This window comes from Ovis aries, chromosome Y, assembly GCF_016772045.2.
Source record: "Ovis aries strain OAR_USU_Benz2616 breed Rambouillet chromosome Y, ARS-UI_Ramb_v3.0, whole genome shotgun sequence".
NCBI classification, from domain to species: Eukaryota; Metazoa; Chordata; class Mammalia; order Artiodactyla; family Bovidae; genus Ovis; species Ovis aries.
In genome coordinates this window covers 91902-112968 of record NC_082741.1, presented here as the reverse complement: position 1 = coordinate 112968, position 21067 = coordinate 91902, and the positions used below count along the sequence as shown (strand labels likewise).

Sequence of the window (21067 nt, the reverse complement as noted above, 5' to 3'; positions counted from 1 at the left end):
GCCCCCGGCTCGCTCCCAGCGGGCACGCACTGCGCATGCTCGACCGTCAGGCCTCCGGGACACCGCCACCACAGGCCCGCCCTGCGCATGCTCGACCCCACCCCCCCAGCCCCGCGCGTGCCCCTCCCGACGAGCTCTCACCGCGCATGCGCGCAGCCCCCCCCCCGGGCGGTTGGGGGAAGCTCGGGCGTCTCGCTGGCGCGGGACCACACCCACCGGAAGCCTAAGAACTGAAAGGCCTCGAGCCCGGTGCCCGCCACCACTCGCCCCCGTCCACAGTCCAGCTCCTGAGCGTCCTTCGGAGCGCACACGCGCCCGGCACAACGTCCGGCCCACCCAAGCGCCCCGCACCGCCTCGGGGCGTTGACGGGCGGCGCCGTGTGATGACGCCACGCGTCGCGCTGACGCACGGCTGAGGCGACCTTCTTTGGGCGGTCGTCCTGGCGCGCCCGTTTTGAAGCTGCCCTGAGTTGGGCGGGTCCCCCCGCGGTCGGACCGCCCGCCTCAGCCGGGACCCCGAGTCCGCGCAGCCCCCCCGCGGCGGGGCTTCGCCTCACCCCTGGCCTCCTGAACTCCGGGCCTGCGACCCCCTCCAGGCCAGGCGTCCTCTTCCGCGAACCCCAGGCCCGCGACCCCAACCCGTGCCGGGCGCCGCCTCACCCTCCTGAACCCCGGGCCTGCGAAACCCACCAGGCCGGACCAGTTCCTCCCCTAACGCGGGGCTCGCGGTCCCCGCCGGGTCCCTGTCTCCTCACCAGACCCCGGGAGCCCCCCGGCCAGGTTCCAGTCTCTTGCGCCGGGGCCCTTGGCCCCCACTGGCTCGTGCCCTCAGGGTCTGGTCGCCGGCCCCGTGTGTGGTCCGTTCAGGCCGGCCGTGGGTCCCGGCTCCAGGCACCTGTGCGCGAGGAAGGAGGGCCCCAGCCCCGGGGATGCCGCCCGGCAAGGTCCTGCAGCCGGTCCTGAAGATGAAGGTGGACGAGCTGTTCCTGTGCTGGCTCAGCGAGTCCAGCACGCAGGCGATGCTCCGGGACTGCTTGCGAAGGATCCAGATGCCCGCGAGGGCCGAGAGGGGCGCGGGAGACGCTGAGCTGCCGGGGCCCCGGCTCGCAGCCGCTGCCCCCGACCCCGCCTGGAGGCCGCGCGAGTGCGAAGGCCCTGGGGCGCCCGGCCCGACCCCCGCGCCCACCGCGCTTCCCGTGGGAGCAGCCTCCAGTGCCCGGAGTGGGCCGCCGGTTCGAGGGCCTCGACGATCCGGAGGGACGAGAGTAGTAAGTTCCTCTTGCTTCTGCTGACGCCTGCGAAGGTAACTGGGGGGTTCCCACCGACATATGGCTGGGGGTGACCGAGGCAGAGTGTCTAGGCTGTCTCCTTCAGTGACCAGTTCAGAAGCCCAGTCGTGACCGACTCTTTGTGACCCCATGGACTGCAGCACGCCAGGCCTCCCTGTCCATCACCAACTCCCGGAGCTTGCTCAGACTCCTGTCCATCCAGTCGGTGATGCCATCCAGCCATCTCATCTCCTCCCCTCGCCCCCAGAAAAGTCCTGCTCACTGAAAAGTACTGTCTTCAGCGTCTTCCACGCTGATCATGGTTTTGGAGTTTGTTGACAGCTGGTGTTAGCTATGCACGCATGGCTGGTTTTTTTCCTGCTCTGCTCAGTTTGTGAACCTTGACATTTTATCCCAAATTCGTCTACCTTTGTCCCTGAGTTTGAACAACAGGGCTTCCCTGGTGGCTCAGATGGTAAAGATCTGCCCACAGTGCGGGAGACCTAGGTTCATTCCCTGGGTGGGGAAGATCCCTGGAGAAGGAAATTGCTACCCACTCCGATATTTCTGCCTGGAGAATCGCGTGGACAGAGGAGCGTGGCAGGCTACAGTCAAGGGGTCGCAGAGTCTGACGTAACTGAGGGACTAACAGTGTTTCTACAGTAAGGACGGTTGGAGAGCAGTGCATTTAAAAGTAAAGCGCTTCTGTGTTGGTTAGACGTAATAAAGCGTCTCCAGGTGTTCGTGGAAAAACATGGGGGAGACAAAAGGGAAAGTGTGGCGGGAGCATATTGTTCCCCTTGTTTTGTTGTTTACTCACGCCGAGCTCTTCAGGGCCCGGTGGACTGCAGCCCGCCAGACTCCTGTGTCCGTGGGATTTCCCAGGTGAGAGTGCTGGCGTGGGCTGCCGTGCCCTTCTCCAGGGGGAAACAGGAGGGAAAGCGCGGTGGTGCATGTTGCTCCCCTTCTTGTTTTGTTGTTTACTCACCCGAGCTCTTCAGGACCCGGTGGACTGCAGCCCGCCAGACTCCTCTGTCCGTGGGATTCTCCAGGTGAGAGCACTGGCGTGGGCTGCCGTGCCCTTCTCCAGGGGAGCTTCCTGGTCCGGGGACTGACGCCTAGTCTCCTACCTCCCCTGCATTAGCAGCTGGGTTCTCTGCTGCCAGTGCCGCCTGCGAAGCTCGGATGCACTGAGGCTGCTGTAAATAGACAGGAAGCTTGTGTTGCTCACCTCCTGCCGGGCAGCTCCGTTCCCAACAGGCTGCAGACTGGTACCAGCCCATGGCTCAGGTGTTGGGGACCCCTGCTCTTGATGTCTTGCCTCAGCGCCCGCCCCCTCCCAAAACGAGGAGGTGGCTGTGAGAGGAGAGCCAGGGCTTGGAGAGCTGCCTGCTGCAGTGACAGTCCCCCATCCTCCCACCGCCCGCCTGGTGCTCTTTCTTGGGTCCCCGGAGTCTCACGCGGTGGGCCATCCACGTGTCACTAGGGTGTGGTCTGTGACACGGCTCCACAGACACCACTGGAAGGTGACTTCTTGTGTTTTGTGACCCCATAAATTGTGTGGGTCCCCCTGGGACTGGAACTGTTTACAGAAAATTTGAGCAGGGCGGCTTTGATGCCTGAGACAGACCTCATTTATGCATGGCAGGCAGAAAGCCACAGAGTGTGGGCGTGAAATTCCTCAGGCCAGAGTGGTGTTTCCCCAAGGGAGACACCAGCTTCTGCCTGGAAGGATGTGACGTGGCCTCGGTGTGGGGCTGGAATAGTTGGGGGGCCCAGGGGGGCGTCTGTTGAATGAAAGAAGTGCTGACCGGGGTGGGTAAGACTGAAGACCCCTTCTCCGGTCTGCAGTTTCCGTGACCAGATAGAGTAAGTCACCATGAGGACCCGGTTTTTGTTTTTTTTGTTTTAAATATTTACTTATTTTTATTTATTTATTTGATTGCACCAGGGTCTTACCTGTGGCCTGTGGAATCTAGCTCCCTGACTGGTGATCGAACCCAGGCCCCCTGCTTTGGGAGCCCAGAGTCTTAGCCACTGCGCTACCAAGGAAGTCCCCTGAGGACCCGGTTTTGAGGAAAAGCAGAATGACTCTCTTAACCATCCCAAGAGGTTTCAAAAAGGAGTGACGGGGATCTGCCTGGTGGTGCAGAGGTTGACTCCACACTGCACAGAGGGCACAGGTTCCACCCGTGGTTAGGAAACTAACATCCAACATTCTCCTGTGGCCAAAAAAAACTGTTGATGGGCCTTGTCTGGGGCCTGAAGGTGGCTTTAAACACGTCTCGGTGAATGTGGAGTTTATGGCTTCAGTTGAATTTTGAGAAGCCAGTAACCCAAAAAGGACTGTTGTCATTGGGACAAAATGATAAGACTTCTTTGGCCCCAAGAAATGGATAATTAATGTTAGGAAAATGTTCCTCCATAAAATGCCATAAGAAGAGTTCTGAGTTTGTGTTCTCTAAGAGCTAATAGGAAGTGGAGAAACCTCATGTGGAGCTTTCCTGGTGGCTCAGTGGTAAAGAACCCACCTGCCCATGCGGGAGACGCAGGTTCGATCCCCGAGTCGGGAAGGTCCCCTGGAGGAGGGGCAGCCCACTCCAGTATTCCTGCCTGGAGAGTCCCATGGACAGAGGAGTCTGGTGAGCTACAGTCCATGGGGTCACAGAGAGTTGGACACGACTGAGCAAGTCAACAGCAACATAAGGGCTCTTTGTGCAGAATCTGCATGCAGCTCTTTTGTGAGACTTATGTTTTCGCATATTTCTCTTCAGTCTTTGTCCCGTTTTGTTGTTGGTTTAACATGTATTTTGAACACAAAAAGCTGTTAGTTTTTTTTTTTAATTCTGTGAATTTCATTCTTTCACGGTTCTTATGTATTGCATCCAGTCTACGAAATGTGTGACTCTCCCAGGCTGTCAGGGTTGTCTTCTGTCTTCCTCCTAAAACGTTCTTGGTTTTCCCTTTTGCGTTTAGAGTTCTGATCCATTTCTCTTAAGTTTCTGTGTGTGGTGTAAGATATCCAGGTAACCGGCGGTCTTTGAAATCTCTCTTTTCCTGCAGAGCTGCACTGTGAGTTACATTGTTGAAATTCAGTCAGCCTTGTGCATGTGGGTCTGTTTTCTGATCTCTGATCACGTGATCTGTGTTTGAAATCTCACTCTGCAGCTCTCTGGGGATGAACCTGTGGAAAGCAAGTGGCGTACGGCCAACCCTCGTCTTTTAAAACGGTGTGAGAGTCTCCGACGTCCTCTGACCTCAGGCTGTCCTAACGTGCTCATCTCCGTGTAGCCCTGTCCTAACGTGCTCATCTCCCTGTAGCTCTGAGTACCGGCTCGTCAGCCCCCACAGGAAAGCCTGTTGGAGTTTTGACCGGGGCTGCGCTGAGTCTGTAGATCAGTCTCGCACCACTAACACCTTAAAAATGTCGAGGTTCGTGCCCACGAGCTCTGGATGTGCTCCTGTCTGCCTGCGTCTCATCATTTTCCGTCAGCGACGTTGCCTGCGCTCCGGTGCTTTGCCTCCTTGGTGAACTTGATTATCTGCTTGTTTAGACATTGAGTGCTTTGCCTCTGTTTGTAGACACGGGGTGTCCAGTTACCTGGTGATTTGACTTGACCTTCCTCAGTACTGCTTTAGTCCTGGTCTAGGGTCATGGTTTAGCCCTGGTCGACGGCTCTGGTTCAGTCCGGGCCTCGTCCCTGTTCAGCCTGGATTCAGTCCACGTTCAGTTTGGTCCACATTCAGTTTACGTTCAGCCCGTGTTCAGTCCGGCTTCAGTGCACGTTCATCCCGGGTACAGCCCGTGTTCAGTCCGGCTTCAGTGCACGTTCAGCCCACGTTCAGTCCAGATTTAGCTCCCTCACCTCCTGGGACTGCCTTCTGCCCTGGGGGAAGGTGTGGGGTCCCCATGAGGAGGAGGAGGGGCACAGGGTCCCATAGGAGGGTGATGCAGGGTCTCATGAAGAGAAGAGGAGCTTTGAGGCTGCGCCCTGGTGAACAGCATCAGGTGGCCCGCGTCCTCCCGGTCCCCGGCACGGGCAGAGAGTGTCCGGGCCGTGCAGGGCATTTCTGCAGCGTCCCTGCTGGTGGAGAGGGGCTGGCTTAGTTTTGGAAGGCGAGGCGCTTTCCCGGCAGCTTTCACAGGACTAGGAAAGCTGTGCACACAACTCCTCTCACCTTGCGCTCGGCCCCGAGGCATCAAGGGCTCTGGGCCAGGGCACCCGTCTGAGGTCTCTTCTCCAGCTGCAGGGTCCCGTGCACCCGCCACTTCTCCCAGAGCGCTCCCCACGGTCAAGTGCCCGGCCCTCCTCCCGGACCCTGGCCGAATGCTGCTCCCGGCCCGCGGGGCCTCGTGCTGTGTCAGGTGGGCCCTGGCCCTGGCCCTGGCCCCCAGCTCTCGGGTCCTTGTGCCGAAGACGTCCAGGCTCAGTCCTCATGAGGACCTCTCCCTTCTCGTCTCAGCGTAGGGTCGGTCTCTTCCTCGTGCCCGACCCTGTGCGACCCCACGGGCTGCAGCCCGCCAGGCTCCTCTGTGCAGTGGATTCCAGCAGGGGCCCTGGAGTGCCTCCCTGCTTCCTCCTCCAGGGCATCTTCCTGACCCCAGGGATCGAACCCAGGTCTCCTGCCTCAGCAGACGGGTTCTTCACCCTGGAGCCACCTGGGCAGCCACTGTGGTCTCAGGGAGACGCCTGCGGAGTAACTGCTGCATTTTAAGGCTCAGAAGCATTTGCGACTCCTTTTAAAATTTATTTAGCTTTACTTGGAGGACAGCTGCTTTACAGTATTGTGTTGGTCTCTGCCGTACATCACCATGAGTCAGCCACAGGTATACACATGTCCCCTCCCTCTTGGACCTCCCTTCCACCTCCCTCCGCATCCCACCCCTCTAGGTTGTCACAGACCCGTTCTCTTTTCAACACCCCGTCAAGTGGTGTTCCAGAGTGCCTGCTCTGTGGGTGTTCCCTGGCCGAAAGCAGCCCAGGGGTCCAGCGACCCATCCCCGGCGGGCACCTGACCGGCCCCTGTCCGTAACACGGCTCTCTGGTGGCACCTCTGTGGCTTCCTCACAGTTTCCCTGGTGACCGTGGTCTCGAGCCTTCTTGTCCTCACACACCTTCTCCACTGGGGTGTGTTTTCAGAGGCTCTTCTGTTTTACACACTGGTTGGTTGCTTTTTCTCATTCAGTTGGCAGGTTCTGTGTCTGCTCTGGGTACAGCTGCTCTGTTTATCACTGTGGGATTTGCAGGCTGTCTCTGTAGCAAGTGACTTGCCATATATTTCATCTCTTCCACCAGTTCTGCATGAGTGCTGAGTTGCTTCAGTCGTGTCTGAGTCTCTGTGACCCTGTGGACTACAGCACGCCAGGCTTCCCTGTCCTTTACCATCTCCCAGAGTTTGCTCAGATTCATGTCCATCGAGACAGTGATGCCATCCGGCCATCTCCTCTGCCGTCCCCTTCTCCTTCTGCCGTCAGTCTTTCCCAGCATCAGGGTCTTTTCCAGTGAGTCAGTTCTCTGGATCAGGTGGCCAAAGGATTGGAGCTCCAGCTTCAGCATCGGTCCTTCCAGTGAATATTGAGGACTGATCTCCTTGAGGATGGACTGGTCGGATCTCCTTGCAGTCCAGGGGCCTCTCAAGTGTCTTCTCGAGCAGCACAGTTTCACAGCCTCAGTTCTTAGGCACTCAGCCTTCCTTATGGTCCAGTTCTCACATCTGTACATGGCTACAGGAAAAACCACTTATACTGGAAGTTTGTATGTCTCAACCGCCACCTTCATCCTCACACGTGCCCCCTTCCCCTGGAAACTGCAAGGCGGACCTGTTTTGCTCTGTGTTGGCTTCTGAAGCATAGTTGACCTACAACACTGTGTCAGTTCCTGGTGGAGAACATGCCTGTTGGTGGTGCTAAGACACTCAGTCTGCGTAACTCTGCGGCCTCGTGGACTGTAGCCCGCCAGGCTCCTCTGCCCATGGCATGCTCCAGGCAGGAGTCCTGGAGTGGGGTGCCGTTTCTCCAGGGGATCTTCCCCTCCCAGGGATCGAACCTGAGTTTCCTACATTGGCAGGTGAATTCTTTGCCACTGAGCCATCTGGGAAGCCCAGCACAGAACACAGTGATTTGATGTTTCTGCACGTTCCAACAAGTCTGTGATCTCTCACTGTACAAAGACATCACGTCATAACTGACCATGTTCCCGACACTGTACTTTCAAGCTTTTTTTGAATCTTGATGTGGACGACCTTTTAAAGTTTTTAATGAGTTTGTCACAATATTCCTTCTGTTTTATGTTTTGCTTTTTGGCCCCCAGGGCATGTGGGATCTTAGGTCCCTGACCAGGAATCGAACCCTCACCCCCTGCATTGGAAGGGGAGTTGTAATCATTGGACCCCCTCCCAGAGAAGGCAGTTCCCCTCACCTCCCGGCCTCCATGACGGTGAGAGGGCGTGGCCTCCCGGCCTGTCAGTCAGGACCCCTGGGGCGGTTCTGGGGGGTGGGAGCACGCCCTGCCCCCCCTGGGAGGACCAAGGCACCGGAGGGACTGGCCATTCCTCGGCTGCACTGCACTTCCCGTGGCGGGGCGGGGCGCGGCGGGGCGCGGCGAGAGTGATCGGCAGGCGACTGGCGGGCCGCGCCTGTCAGGCAGTCTCCGAGCCCCCGGTGCCCGTGCTGACACCCTGAAATGAGAAGTCCCGAGCACGCCCCCCCGGCGTGCCGTTGGGGGCCTTCCTGCGTGTTGTGAGCGGGTCTGACACGGCAGGCCTCGGGCACCCTGACCTCACACCACATGAGGTCACTCTGCCCCAGACCGTCCCCGTGTCTGCAGAATTGGGGGATATGGGGGTCAGCTGCTGAGTCCCAAGTCCGTGAGGGGAATGGGAGGACGGAGCGGGGCCGAGAGAGAGGCAGAGGGCAGGCACACGACAGGGGGGCTCCTGAGCAGGAGTTTGGGGCAGGTGACACTGCTGCCAGAAGAGGCTGCATCCGTGTGGGGACACTCGGGACGAGCGGAGCACGGAGACCGGGAGGACGGACGGTGCTGGGGAGGGGGCGTGAATCGGCTGAGCCCAGGGACTCCAGGGCAGGGCCTGGGGGAGGGACCTCCCTGGCTGTCCCGTGCTGACACCTTCGCCTCCAAGGCAGGGAGTACAGTTTGATCGCTGGTCTGCGAGCTAAGATCCCACATGCCCCAGGGCCAAAAACCAGAAACGAATCAGACGGAATGTTGTAACAAATTCATTAAAAACTTTAAAAAGTGGGCCACATAAAAAATAATGTTTAAAAAACTTCAAAACTGTACAGTCCCCAGGACAGCAAGCCTGCTGAGTGACACCGCAGTGGTGGCCACACGGCGTTGTGCCTTTGTCCGAATGAACCCTCAGGGTGTGCGGGACCAGATGCACCCTGGGGAGACTGCGCTTCTTCAGGGCAGCCTTATCCGCGTGGGCTCCTCACCCCAGTGATGTGGGCTCCTATCTCTTAACAGAGGCAGTACCCGGCTCCGGGTGTTCCTGACAGGGGAACCTGGGCCCTGCAGGCGGTTCTGGACTTTCTGCCCTCTGTTTCTGTAAGACAAACACGACTGGAAAAAAGCAAGCCCCAAACCCGAAGTCCATTAGAGAGGCAGGAAGAGGGTGGGTGGGTGAAGAGGCTCCCGAGAGGCCATTTCCCCAGACAGCTCTGTCTGGGGGCAGGGAAGGGCGAGGGGACAGGTGTCCCTGGGGTCCTACGATGTCAGGGGTGGCACCCTCAGGCCAGAGGTAGACTCTGTGTGTGTGTGTGTGTGTGTGTGTGTGTGTGTGTGTGTCGGGGGAGGGGGCGAGGGGAGCGGGCCTGGCTCTGCGGGGAGTCCACCCCCACGTCAGGGCCCGGGTTCCGTTTGCAGGGTTCCCAGTAAACGACGGTCAGAGTTGGATTCTGTCCATCCCCGTGTTCCGGTTCTCATCACGCTTTGCACCCGTGTACAGCCCGGAACGCGGTAGCACCCTCGCTTGCACGCGCACCCCGAGTTTCCACGGGAGAGCAGAGTGTTTCCTCTGCAGGTTGAGTGTGCATCTTCCCAACTGGTGGTTCAGAGCGTAGAGAACGCGCCGCCAGTGTAGGAGACCTGGGTTCGATCCCTGGATGGGGAAGATGCCCCCTGAGGAGGAATTGGCTGCTCACCCGGATATTCTTGCCTGGAGAATCCCACGGATCCAGGAGCCTGGCGTGCTACAGTCCATGGGGTCGCACAGAGTCAGAGACGACTGAGCGACGAACACTGTGACTGTTTGTTTTTTCCTACACTCCTAAGTGCGCGTGGGTGGTGACCTCCAAAGCGCTTCTTTGCCGCCAGTTTCCCGAGGGAACAGCTCTTGGGCCGCAGGCGGGCTGTGGGCCGCTTGCTCTGTCCTAGGTTCCAGCTTAGTCCTGGGCTGGCGGCCGGCGTCTGGAGAGAAGGCCAGGTCCCTCCCTGGGGAGCCCGCGGGTGGCGGCCCCACAGCGGCGGGCCTCGGCGGCCTGTCTGCGGGCTGAGCCGAGCAAGGGTGCGCGGGGGCGGGGGGCAGCCGCTTCCCTCCGCGCGCAGCGAGCCGGCTCGGGGCGGGCGCCCTGCCTCGGGCCTGCCCCCCCGGAGCGCAGCGGGGCCCTGGGAGGGGCCGCCCGCCGCCTTGCTGGCCGCGCCTCCCCAGCCCGCGCCGTGCGCGCCCGCCCCACCGGAGGAATGCGCGCGCCCGGGGCCCGGCCCCCAGAGCGCCGGCCGGCGACGCATGGAGCGCGCTGAGCCCGGCCGCCCGGACCGCCCTGAGCCCGCCGGCCCCGGCCAGCCGCAGCCCCGCGAGCGCACCCGGCCCGGGCCGCGGCGGCCCACGCGAGCCGACATGCGGCTCCGCGACCTCTCCCTGCGCCAGGACCCCGACCTGCGGCAGGAGCTGGCCTCGCTGGCCCGCGGCTGCGACTTCGTGCTGCCCTCGCGCTTCAAGAAGCGGCTCAAGGCCTTCCAGCAGGTGCGGGCGCGGGGCTGCTGCGTCCACTCAGCCCCGGAGAGGCCGGCGCGGGGGGCTGCCCGTGCTGGGGGGTGGGGGCTTCACCTCCGCCAGGGAACCGCGCCCCTGCGCGCGGAGAGCAGGTGTGCGGCCCGTGGAAATTTGTTGGGACAGCCGCTCTGAAGAGAGGCGCCCACAGCTCCTTTCTGGGAGTTTCAGCCGCAAGGACCGCGGTGCCTGGAAAACGCCTGCGGAGTGGGTTGAGCGCGCTGGGGAGGCTTTAGCCCCAGCTCCGCAGGCGCGCAGGCAGCCTCCCCGCATCGTCGGAGCGCGGCGCCCGCCGCTGTAACGCAGCGCGCTCAGCACCGAGCGCGGTTCGCCGCGAGCGCCTGTGGAGTTTGAGCGCTTTGGAGGGAGCGCGTCGCTCGGCGGTTTCAGCAGGCACTCGGCTGTTAAATCTCTCGGTGCTTCTCCCCCGCGAGCACGAAAGCAAAGCCGGTGTCTCTGCCGGTGCCTCGTGCGTGGTTTATAAAGTCGAGTAAGGGGACCGGGGCATGTAGAACCCGCGGCCACCCTGGGGTCTTCTGGTAACGCAGGTTCGGCTGTCTTAGGGATGTTTGGCACTGTGAATCGCTTGTATTTTCTCCCAGGCGAGGAGTTAAGGTCATCTAGCCTCAAGAAAGCAAAAAGTCACCGAATTACATGCTGGCTTGTCTGGGGTGGGAAAAGCTTGCTTCCTGTTGGTCCTTTAAATCGAGTTTTTCCCCATCCTGGGACCATGTCTGAGCTTTTAGAGAGCTATTTGGTCTTCTTTTTTTCTGTCTGACGGCTGTCTTTCTAACGTGTGAGCTTTGGTCTGCGAGTGGGTGACGCTTGTAAATTGGTGCCTCGTTTGGGCAGGAAAGTCTGTTCAGACTCAGAGCGTGCGATCAGATGAGGCTGGTCTCCTTTTACAGATGGAGCAGCAAGTCTGCCGGTTGCTGTTTAAGTGCTACACAGTAGTGCTGGGGTGTCCCGGGATCGGGGAGCCCTCCCCTGGTGGTGGCCAGGCCTTGATGTTCTTGGGTCGGGGGAGGGGAGCCCCGGCTACAGGCAGGAGCTTCAGGAAAGCCTGATTTTCCCAGGACAGCTGTGCCTCTTATCGAGTCACTCAGATTTCAGAGGAAGCAGTTTCAGATTACAGAAAACACATCCCAGCGATCTTTCCTGGGAATGAAGGCGCCTGCCCTGGGCAGTGAGTGCTTCTCAGGTGCGGGCAGCGAGTGCTCCTCAGTGGCGGGCAGTGAGTGCTCCTCAGGGGCAGGCAGCCAGTGCTCCTCAGGGGCGGGATTCAGCTCCTGAGGGGGAGTGTCCTGGGGAGAGTGTTGGGGAGGGGAGTGCCCCTGGCTGACTTCATGGCTTCACCTCTCGGTGTTTTCGTGTGGACTCCAGACATGCCTTGGGGGATCTGCAAACATCATGGTGTGTGGAGATGGGGTGTGGAGGGGGATGGTGGGGTGTGTGTGGAGATGGGGTGAGGAGGGGATGGTGGGGTGTGTGTGGAGATGGGGTGAGGAGGGGAGGGTGGGGTCTGTGTGGAGATGGGTGAGGAGGGGAGGGTGGGGTCTGTGTGGAGATGGGTGAGGAGGGGATGGGGTGAGGAGGGACATGATGGTTGGGGGGTGGTGAGGACTGTGGCGGGGGTGGTGGGGGTGCGTAGGCGTGGAGGGCACGTGGAGATGGACTCGGTGCTTCACACGCATGCACCTGCAGCCTGGTGCGGCCGTGCTGGGTTCAGGGCCACGGGAAGGTGTGCAGTGTGGCTGTCGTGTTTGGGGGGCTCTCCTCTTCCTGCAGAGCCTTCTTCCTGTCCACCCCGTGCATGTGGACGCCTGGGCCAAGCGCTTGCTGAGCAGCCCTCAGGCCCCCAGCTTGTCCTCCACGGTGGCCCTCAGCGCGAGTCCCAAGCCCACGAGGACCCCGCCCGGCTGTGCCACCGCCCCGTCCAAGCTGAGTGCTGGCCTCCGTCCCCGGGCCTGAATCTGGGGTGCAGCACGCCGCAGGACGGGCTCCCCCGCTCCCCTCCGCCCATCCCTGGGTGTGGTCCCGCTCTCACCCGCCCAGTTTCCCTCTGGGCCCTTCAGGTGGACGCAGGGGCCCCACGGAGGGGAGACCGCGGCACCGTGACAGTCCAGGCTCCCCCCCCTCCCCCACCGCGGCTGACAGCCTAACCTGCAGACTCCGCCCGTGTCAGACCCCGGGGGGTCACATCACTGTGCGGGGTGCCCCTGAGTGTGCCCCCTTGATCCGCACTCCGGGGACCTGGGGGTCAGACATGGTCCCCCCGGTCCCGGAGACTTGGGCCCTCGGGCTGCTCCCCAGCTCCACACCCCAGCCCTGCCTCCCAGCTCCGTGGGCCGCACAGCCCTCTGCCCAGGGGCGCACACGGTCTCATCTTCATTTTGGCGCCTCTGCCTATACTTGGACCGTTTGCGTGTCCATCGGTGGGCCTTTCGAGGTCCTAGTTGGCCCTCCCCAGCCTCGCCAGCCGGTGGGGAGGGTTCCCAGGCTCGGAGGAGGAGAAGCTCCGGCCTGCAGGGCCTCCCAGCCTGGCGCCGGCCTCCGTAGGGTGCCTCGGCCGCCTGTGTCCCCACACCCGGGTCTCCCCTCCGATGGGGCCCGCGTCTGGCCCCGCCCCCGGTCCCCGCTCCGCTCGCCCCGCGCCCCTCCTGGGTGCATAGACCCATGGAAATCCCCGCCGGCCCGGCGCGCGCCCTCCGTCCGCGGAGACGCCGGCCGGCTGAGGACGCGCTCGGAGAAGTCGCGCCGGGAGGGGGCGCCGGGCTGCTCCGAAGGCGGGCACTGTCCCTGGTGCGGCCGCTCCCGCCGCACAGGGACGCCCCGCTTCTCCACGAGGCCGTGTCCTCAGTCCTGTTCGGGGCCGCCGGCTGCGCGTGTCCCGAGGGCCGCGGACGTCTCGGTCTCCGCAGTCGCGATGAGTCAGGGGGCGCGGGTGTCCGCACCGCCACAGAAGTTGCCGCCGGGCGCAGGGGCCGCGCTGACGGCCGCGGCGCCCGGAGGCAGGGAGGCGCCCCTGCTCTGCGGGCTGCTGAGGGGGCCCAGCCCCACTTGGGAGGCTGTGTGTGTGTATGTGTGTATGTGTATGTGTGTGTGTGTGTCTCACACACACACAGACGCACGGCTGTACCCCCTCCGCCTTCGTCGCGGACGTCCAGCCGGCCGCACCGAGCTCAGGGCGCTGTCCTCCGCCGCTTCTCTCCGGCCCTGGGGAGCCCCGCTCGGCCGGAGGCGGCGGCCCCTGAGGCGCCTGTGTGCTGGCGAAGGGCGCCTGTCCCGCAGCTGTGCCGGCCGCGCTATTTATGGCCCAGAGATGACTCTGTAAATCTCCCCTGTCCGCACCCGGCGCTTCTGTTTCCCGGCCCTGCCTGCCCGCGCCGCACTTCCCGGGTCCGGGGCTTGGTGGGCGCTGAGGCCACGCCGGGACAGCGGTCAGCTCGGGGTCGGCGGCGCGGCCCGTGGTGGACCCCAGCGCGGTGTCCTGACCCTCCCTCTGGAAGTCCAGGCCCCCAGCCCACTCTCCGGGCATGAACACAGCGGTGCCCGCCTTCTTTCCATCGCTGCTGGCCGCTGTATCTCTTTCCACTTAAGTTTCAGCTGTTGTGTCCCGAGACCCTACGCGTGTGTCTTATAAATAAATCTTACTTTTTTTCTTCTGTTTGAGCTTTTTGTTTCTAAAGTTCCCTTGACCTGAGTTTACTTTTGACTGTGCTGGGTTTTGTTGCTGCGTGGCCTTTTCTCTAGTTTTGGTGACCAGGGGCTGCTCTCTACGTGGGATGTGCAGCCTTCTCATGGCGGGGACGCTCCTACGGCGGGGACAGGCTCTCGGTGCAGGTGGGGAGTTGGGCTCAGTAGCTGTGGCTCCCGGGTTCTGGAGCCCAGGCTTAGTAGTGATGGCGCACCGGCTTAGCTGTTCTTTAGTATGTGCGATCTTCCTGGACCAGGCATTGAACCCACCTCTTCTGCGTTGGCAGGCAGGTTCTTCTCCACTGAGCCACCAGGGAAGGCCTCCGCCCTTTGTATTCTTAACTGGAACATTCAGTTCACTTACATCTGTTATGACTTGAAATCCATTCTGCTTTATTTTGTATTTCTCTGTGTGCTCTCCTTTGCCGCCTCTCTTTAAAAAATCTGTTTCCCTTTGGAGTGCTTCCCACCAGGTCACTGCTCAGCTGACAGTACCATTTTTGTAGGAGCTGAGCTAATCCATGTCTTTATCGTCCAGCTCAAAACTCTTCACACGCTTCCGTTCTATCTCCCTTGCGTTTTATGCTGTCATCTTCGTGGGAGTTTTCAGAAAGAAGTAAACCGGTGTTCTTATGACTGACTTCTCTGGTGGATGCATGTGAGTTAGCCAGGTAGGCACTGCTCTCCCCGCCCCCCCGCCCCGTCTTGTAATTCAGATTTTCCATCTGGGGGCGCTTTGCTCCCCACTGACGTGCACGCCTCCGCGTCGCCTGGGCCAGGTGTCTGTCGCACGCTCACTCTGGCTCTCTGTTCTTTTCGGGCCTAAAAGTGGCTCAGTGTCCACGTCATGCGACAGCCACCTTCTCACAGGTGGAAGGGGACAAGGTGGGCTCTGCCTTCCTCTGGCTTCCAGGCTCTGTTCTTCTGTTGAGAGCTGGATGGAGTTCCTGCTGTTTGTTTCTTTGAAGATTTCCCCTCATCTGTCTCGGTTCCCGGGCCTGGGCTGCGTTTAAGCACCTGCTGGCTGCCTTTGGGTCTTCTGGCTTTGTCCTCCTGTATCTAGGTGTGTTGAGGGCTCACGGGCTCCTGAGGTCTCTGACGGGAGGGTGTGTCCTGGGTCCTGATGACCCCGTGACCTGGGGTGACAGGGCCTCTGAAGGGGATGAGGTCTGACGGGAGGCTGTCCTGGGTCCTGGTGACCCCATGACCTGGGGTGACAGGGGCCCTGTTGCTCTGTCCCTCCCCAGGTGTGACCCCTCCCAGCCCCCCGGCCCTGGAAGGGCCAGCGGGCCACTGCGCCCGCCCACAGGCCACCCGATGAGGCACCGGGTGGACACTCCACGCCACCCAGTGGTAGGTGCGTCGGGAGATGCCTGGCTGACATCAGCTGCGGCTGAGAGCATACTGTTGGCTCCTGTGTGGTGCCCGCTGCTGCCTGTGCTGGGAGGCAGAGCCCTGGGGCCCTGTGTCTCCTGAGGGCTGTGCTGGCTGCGGCTGAAACCTCTGCGGGGCAGGGCGGGTGTGGACACAAGTGGTCACAGGTGCCACCTGCCACCGAGGGACAGCCCGCCGCGCCTCCTTTGACCTCCCGCAGGACACAGGGAAGGTTCTCTCAGCAGCCTGGGCCGTCAGCCATCCTGTCCAGGGGGCCAGAGCCGAAGCAGGATCAGGGAGGCGGGGCAGTGTGGATCAGGCCAGGGGCCACGTGTGGCGCTGCATGAGGGCTGTGTGACCTCTCGTGTCTGCAGTCAGCCCGCAGTGATGGTCTGCGTGCCCGGTCAACAGTGGGTCAAGTGGGCTCGGGGTCGGGGGAGCCGTGGATCAGACCTGCCTCCCATCATGGAAACAGAGGGAGGGGCTGGTCACGTGCCCAGGCCCTCACTGAGTGTGGCTCCGAGGAGGTGCCCACGTGCCCAGGCCCTCACGAGTGTGGCTCCGAGGAGGTGCCCACGTGCCCAGGCCCTCACTGAGCGCGGGTCCCGAGGAGGTGCCCACGTGCCCAGGCCCTCACTGAGTGTGAATCCCCAGGAGGTGCCCACGTGCCCAGGCCCTCACTGAGTGTGAATCCCCAGGAGGTGCCCACGTGCCCAGGCCGTCACTGAGTGTGGCTCCGAGGAGGTGCCCACGTGCCCAGGCCCTCACTGAGCGTGGATCCCCAGGAGGTGCCCACGTGCCCAGGCCCTCACTGAGTGTGGATCCCCAGGAGGTGCCCACGTGCCCAGGCCCTCACTGAGTGTGAATCCCCAGGAGGTGCCCACGTGCCCAGGCCCTCACTGAGTGTGAGTCCCCGGAGAGGCCCACGTGCCCAGGCCCTGAGTGTGACTCCCCAGGAGGTGCCCACGTTCCCAGGACCTCAATGAGTGTGGGTCCAGAGGAGATGTCCACGTTCCCAGGCCCTCACTGAGTGTGGATCCCCAGGAGGTGCCCACGTGCCCAGGCCCTCACTGAGTGTGGATCCCCAGGAGGTGCCCACGTGCCCAGGCCGTCACTGAGCGTGAATCCCCAGGAGGTGCCCACGTGCCCAGGCCCTCACTGAGTGTGAGTCCCCGGAGAGGCCCACGTGCCCAGGCCCTGAGTGTGACTCCCCAGGAGGTGCCCACGTTCCCAGGACCTCAATGAGTGTGGGTCCAGAGGAGATGTCCACGTTCCCAGGCCCTCACTGAGTGTGGATCCCCAGGAGGTGCCCACGTGCCCAGGCCCTCACTGAGTGTGAATCCCCAGGAGGTGCCCACGTGCCCAGGCCCTCACTGAGCACAGGTCCTGAGGAGGTGCCCACGTGCCCAGGCCCTCATTGAGTGTGAATCCCCAGGAGGTGCCCATGTGCCCAGGCCCTCACTGGGTGTGAGTCCCTGGAGATGTCCACATGCCCAGGCCCTCACTGAGCGCAGGTCCCCAGGAGGCGCCTGCGTGCCCAGGCCCTCACTGAGCGCGGGTCCCCAGGACGCGCCCGCGTGCCCAGGCCCTCACTGAGCGTGGGTCCCGAGCAGGTGCCCACGTGCCCAGGCCCTCACTGAGTGTGCACCCCCAGGAGGCGCCTGCGTGCCCAGGCCCTCACTGAGCGCGGGTCCCCAGGACGCGCCCGCGTGCCCAGGCCCTCAGTGAGCGTGGGTCCCGAGCAGGTGCCCACGTGCCCAGGCCCTCGCTGAGTGTGCACCCCCAGGACGTGCCCGCGTGCCCAGGCCCTCAGTGAGCGTGGGTCCCGAGCAGGTGCCCACGTGCCCAGGCCCTCACTGAGTGTGCACCCCCAGGAGGCGCCTGCGTGCCCAGGCCCTCACTGAGCGCGGGTCCCCAGGATGCGCCCGCGTGCCCAGGCCCTCAGTGAGCGTGGGTCCCGAGCAGGTGCCCACGTGCCCAGGCCCTCGCTGAGTGTGCACCCCCAGGAGGCGCCCGCGTGCCCAGGCCCTCACTGTGGTCTTCCTCAGGTCCAGACGAGGAAAGAGGAGCCGCTGCCTCCCGCCGCGAGCCGGAGCGTCCCCACTTTCTACTTCCCCCACGGCCGCCCGCAGGACACGGTGAACGTGGACGCCGTCATCGCCAAGATCGAGAGGACCTTCGCCCAGTTCCCGCACGAGAGGGCCACCATGGAGGACATGGGCCGTGTGGCCAAGGTGGGTGTCCCCGCGGGCACGTGGGGGGTCCTCCTTCGGGCGTGGGCAGGCCCAGAGCTCGGCTTCTGCGTCCGCTCTCCGCGGTCCTTGGAGCCTGAGGCCTAGAGGGCTCGTGCTGAGCTCTGGCCTCGCTATTGGAGGACGCAGACGGCCTGCGTGCCGTTCCCCGGGGCCTTGTGACCTTTGAGGGACCCTCCCCACGGGCTCAGCTCAGGCCTTCCCGCGTGTCTCCTGCCCAAGGGACGGGTGTCCACAGCCCACGCGCTGCGTGTGCGATTCTAGACTGACCCTGAGTGTGACCGAGGCACCCATCACGGAGAGTGCGGCTCTGGACCCTCCGTGTGGACGCCCAGTCCTTCTGGCGTCCGCTCTGGCTCTTACAGGAACGCGACACGGTGCCCTCGGCCGTCCCTAGGGGCCGGCTGGCTGTTGTAAGGGGCCCGGGGTCCCTGTGCCCCCTTGCTGTCTCACTCTGTGTGAGTCCGTCACTCAGTCGTGTCCGGCTGCTTATGACCCCGTGGACCGCAGCCCCCCAGGCTCCTCCGTCCGTGGGAATCTCCAGGCAAGGGTACTGGAGGGGGTGCCACTTCCTCCTCCAGGGGATCTTCCTGTGTCAGGGATCGAACCCGTGTCTCCTGCGTTGGCAGACTTGCTGAACAGCACAGGCCCCTGCTTCACGCCAGTCAGAGGCCCCAGCTTGCCTGCTGGTGTCGTGCCCACATGCGGGGTCCCCGTGCTCCCAGCACCCCAGCTCTCGCTGTCGTCGACAGCTGTGGGCGGGCACCTCCTGCGCCTTTGATCCTCCAGGGGTCACGCTGCGGCACAGGCTGCTTGTGAATTACACGTTGGTTCTTTGGGGCGGTGCGGTGCCTCTCCTCTGTCTCGAGTGCTACGGGCGATTTCTCTTTTCTCTGTGTCCCCTCCCCGCCCCTCCCCTCCCCACCCCTCTGCCTCCCTTCTCTCCTCCTCTCCTCTCCCTACCCCTCCTCTCCGCCTCCCTCCTCTCCTCCTCTCCTCTCCCCTCTCCCCTCCTCCTCTCCTCTCCCCTCCCCTCCGCCTCCCTCCTCTCCTCCTGTCCTCTCCCCCTCCCCTCCCCTCCGCCTCCCTTCTCTCCTCCTCTCCTCTCCCCTCCCCTCCGCCTCCCTCCTCTTCTCCTCTCCTCTCCCCTCCTCTCCGCCTCCCTCCTCTCCTCCTCTCCTCTCCTCTCCCCTCCCCGCCCCTCCCCTCCCCGCCCCTCTGCCTCCCTTTTCTCCTCCTCTCCTCTCCCCACCCCTCCTCTCCGCCTCCCTCCTTCTCTCCTCTCCCCTCTCCCCTCCTCCTCTCCTCTCCCCTCCCCTTCGCCTCCCTCCTCTCCTCCTCTCCTCTCCCCTCCCCTCCCCTCCACCTCCCTCCTCTCCTCTCCCCCTCCCCGCCCCTCCGCCTCCCTCCTCTTCTCCTCTCCTTTCTCCTTTCTCCTTTCTCCTCTCCGGCTGCTAACTCTCTGTCTGTCGTGCACGTCCTGAAAAGTTCTGCTGGACTGTGTGCTGAGTGACTCCACGTGCTCCCCTTCTGCCTTCAGTTTTCAGCAGTTGCCTTTTTCTCTTTTTCCAAAAGCTTTCTTGAGATGGAATCCACGTGCCCCACAATTCACCATTGAAAGTGTACAGCTCGGCCATTCTCAGTGTATTCACAGAGTCGTGCAGCCGTCTCTACAGTGAGCTCTTATCACCCGAGAAAGAAGCCTTGTGCCCCGTGGTTGCCCTTGCGCCTCCCCTTCCCCCACGTCCCTAGGAAAGCGCTAGTCTGCCCTCGGTGTCTGTGGGTTTGCCTCTTCCTAACCCCTGTGTGAATGGAGCCACCCGCTGTGTGTCCTTCTGTGCTTGCTTGTCTCGCTGAGCGCCCTCCGCTCAGGGTCCATCCATGCGGTAGCCTGTGTCAGAGCTGCCCACCTCTTCATTCACTGAGTTGTCTTCCAGTGTGTGCACGGGCCACACTGTGTTTATCCATTCATCCATCTCTCCACCCATCATCCATCCACCCACCCATCCACCCACCCATCCATCCACCCATCATCCACCCACCCATCTATCCACCTGTCAGTCCATCTACCCATCTATCTCCCCACCCAACCATGCATCCATCATCCATCCATCGATATACCCACTTATCCATCCATCTGTCCATCCAGCCATCTCTCCATCATCCATCCATTCATCACCCAACCACCCATCTATTCAGTCATCCATCCATCCCTGCACCCACCCACCCACCCATCTACCCATCTACCCATCCACCCACCCATCTACCCATCCACCCACCCATCCATCCACCCACCCACCCACCCCACCCATCTATGCATCCATCCATGCACCCATCCATCCATCCGTCCACCTATCCACCCATCTATCCATGCACCCATCCATCCATCCATCCATCCATCCATCATCTATCCATCCATCCATCCATTCATCCATCCATCATCCATCCACCCACCCATCCACCCACCCATCCATCCACCCATCATCCATCCACCCATCTATCCACCTGTCAGTCCATCTACCCATCTATCTCCCCACCCAACCATGCATCCATCATCCATCTATCGATATACCCACTTATCCATCCATCTGTCCATCCAGCCATCTCTCCATCATCCATCCATTCATCACCCAACCACCCATCTATTCAGTCATCCATCCATCCCTGCACCCACCCACGCACCCATCTACCCATCCACCCACCCATCTACCCATCCACCCACCCATCCACCCATCCATCCATCCACCCACCCACCCACCCACCCACCCATCCATCCACCCACCCACCCACCCACCCACCCATCTATGCATCCATCCATGCACCCATCCATCCATCCGTCCACCTATCCACCCATCTATCCATGCACCCATCCATCCATCCATCCATCCATCCATCATCTATCCATCCATCCATCCATTCATCCATCCATCATCTATCCATCCACCCATCCATCCACCCATTCATCATCCATCCATCCATCCATCACCCATCCATCCATTCAGCCATCTCTCCATCATCCATCCATTCATCACCTAACCACCCATCTATTCAGTCCTCCAGCCAGCCAGCCACCCACTCACCCATGCACACACTTATCCATTCATCCATCAGTCCACCCATCCAGCCATTCATCTGTCTATCCATCCAACCCCCTACCCATCCATCCATGTACCCACCCACTCCCCTCCCCCAGTCCCTGCAACCATGAATCCGCTTCCTATCTCCGTGGATTTGCCTGTCCTGGACATTGCCTATCAGTGGAATCAGACGCTGTGTGTCCTTCTGTGTTTGCATCTCTCACTGAATGGCGTGTGTTCAGGGTCCATCTGCAATGTGGCCTGTGTCCAACCTGCCCTCCTTTTACCATTCCTTTCCATGCTTCCCCTTCAGGAGCGCTCGGGCAGCCCTGCCCTCCAGGAGCGCTCGGGCGGCTCTGCCCTCCACGGGCGCTCGGGCGGCTCTGCC

General features: G+C 61.9%; 1 protein-coding gene across 2 annotated transcripts in view; it reads left to right on the top strand.

Annotated features, from left to right (window-relative positions):
• The first annotated feature begins 451 nt into the window (after positions 1–451).
• LOC101116812 (serine/threonine-protein phosphatase 2A regulatory subunit B'' subunit beta) overlaps positions 452–21067 on the top strand; it is a 47635-nt gene continuing 27019 nt past the window's right edge. Inside the window, exons 1-2 of one of the 2 annotated variants that reach the window (XM_060408555.1) lie at positions 452–1268; positions 17399–17584. In XM_060408555.1, coding sequence (XP_060264538.1) covers positions 930–1268; positions 17399–17584 — 525 coding nt within the window. In that variant the 5' untranslated portion in view covers positions 452–929. The remainder of the gene's footprint in view (positions 1269–17398; positions 17585–21067) is intronic. The other variant, XM_060408556.1, reaches the window with a different exon arrangement.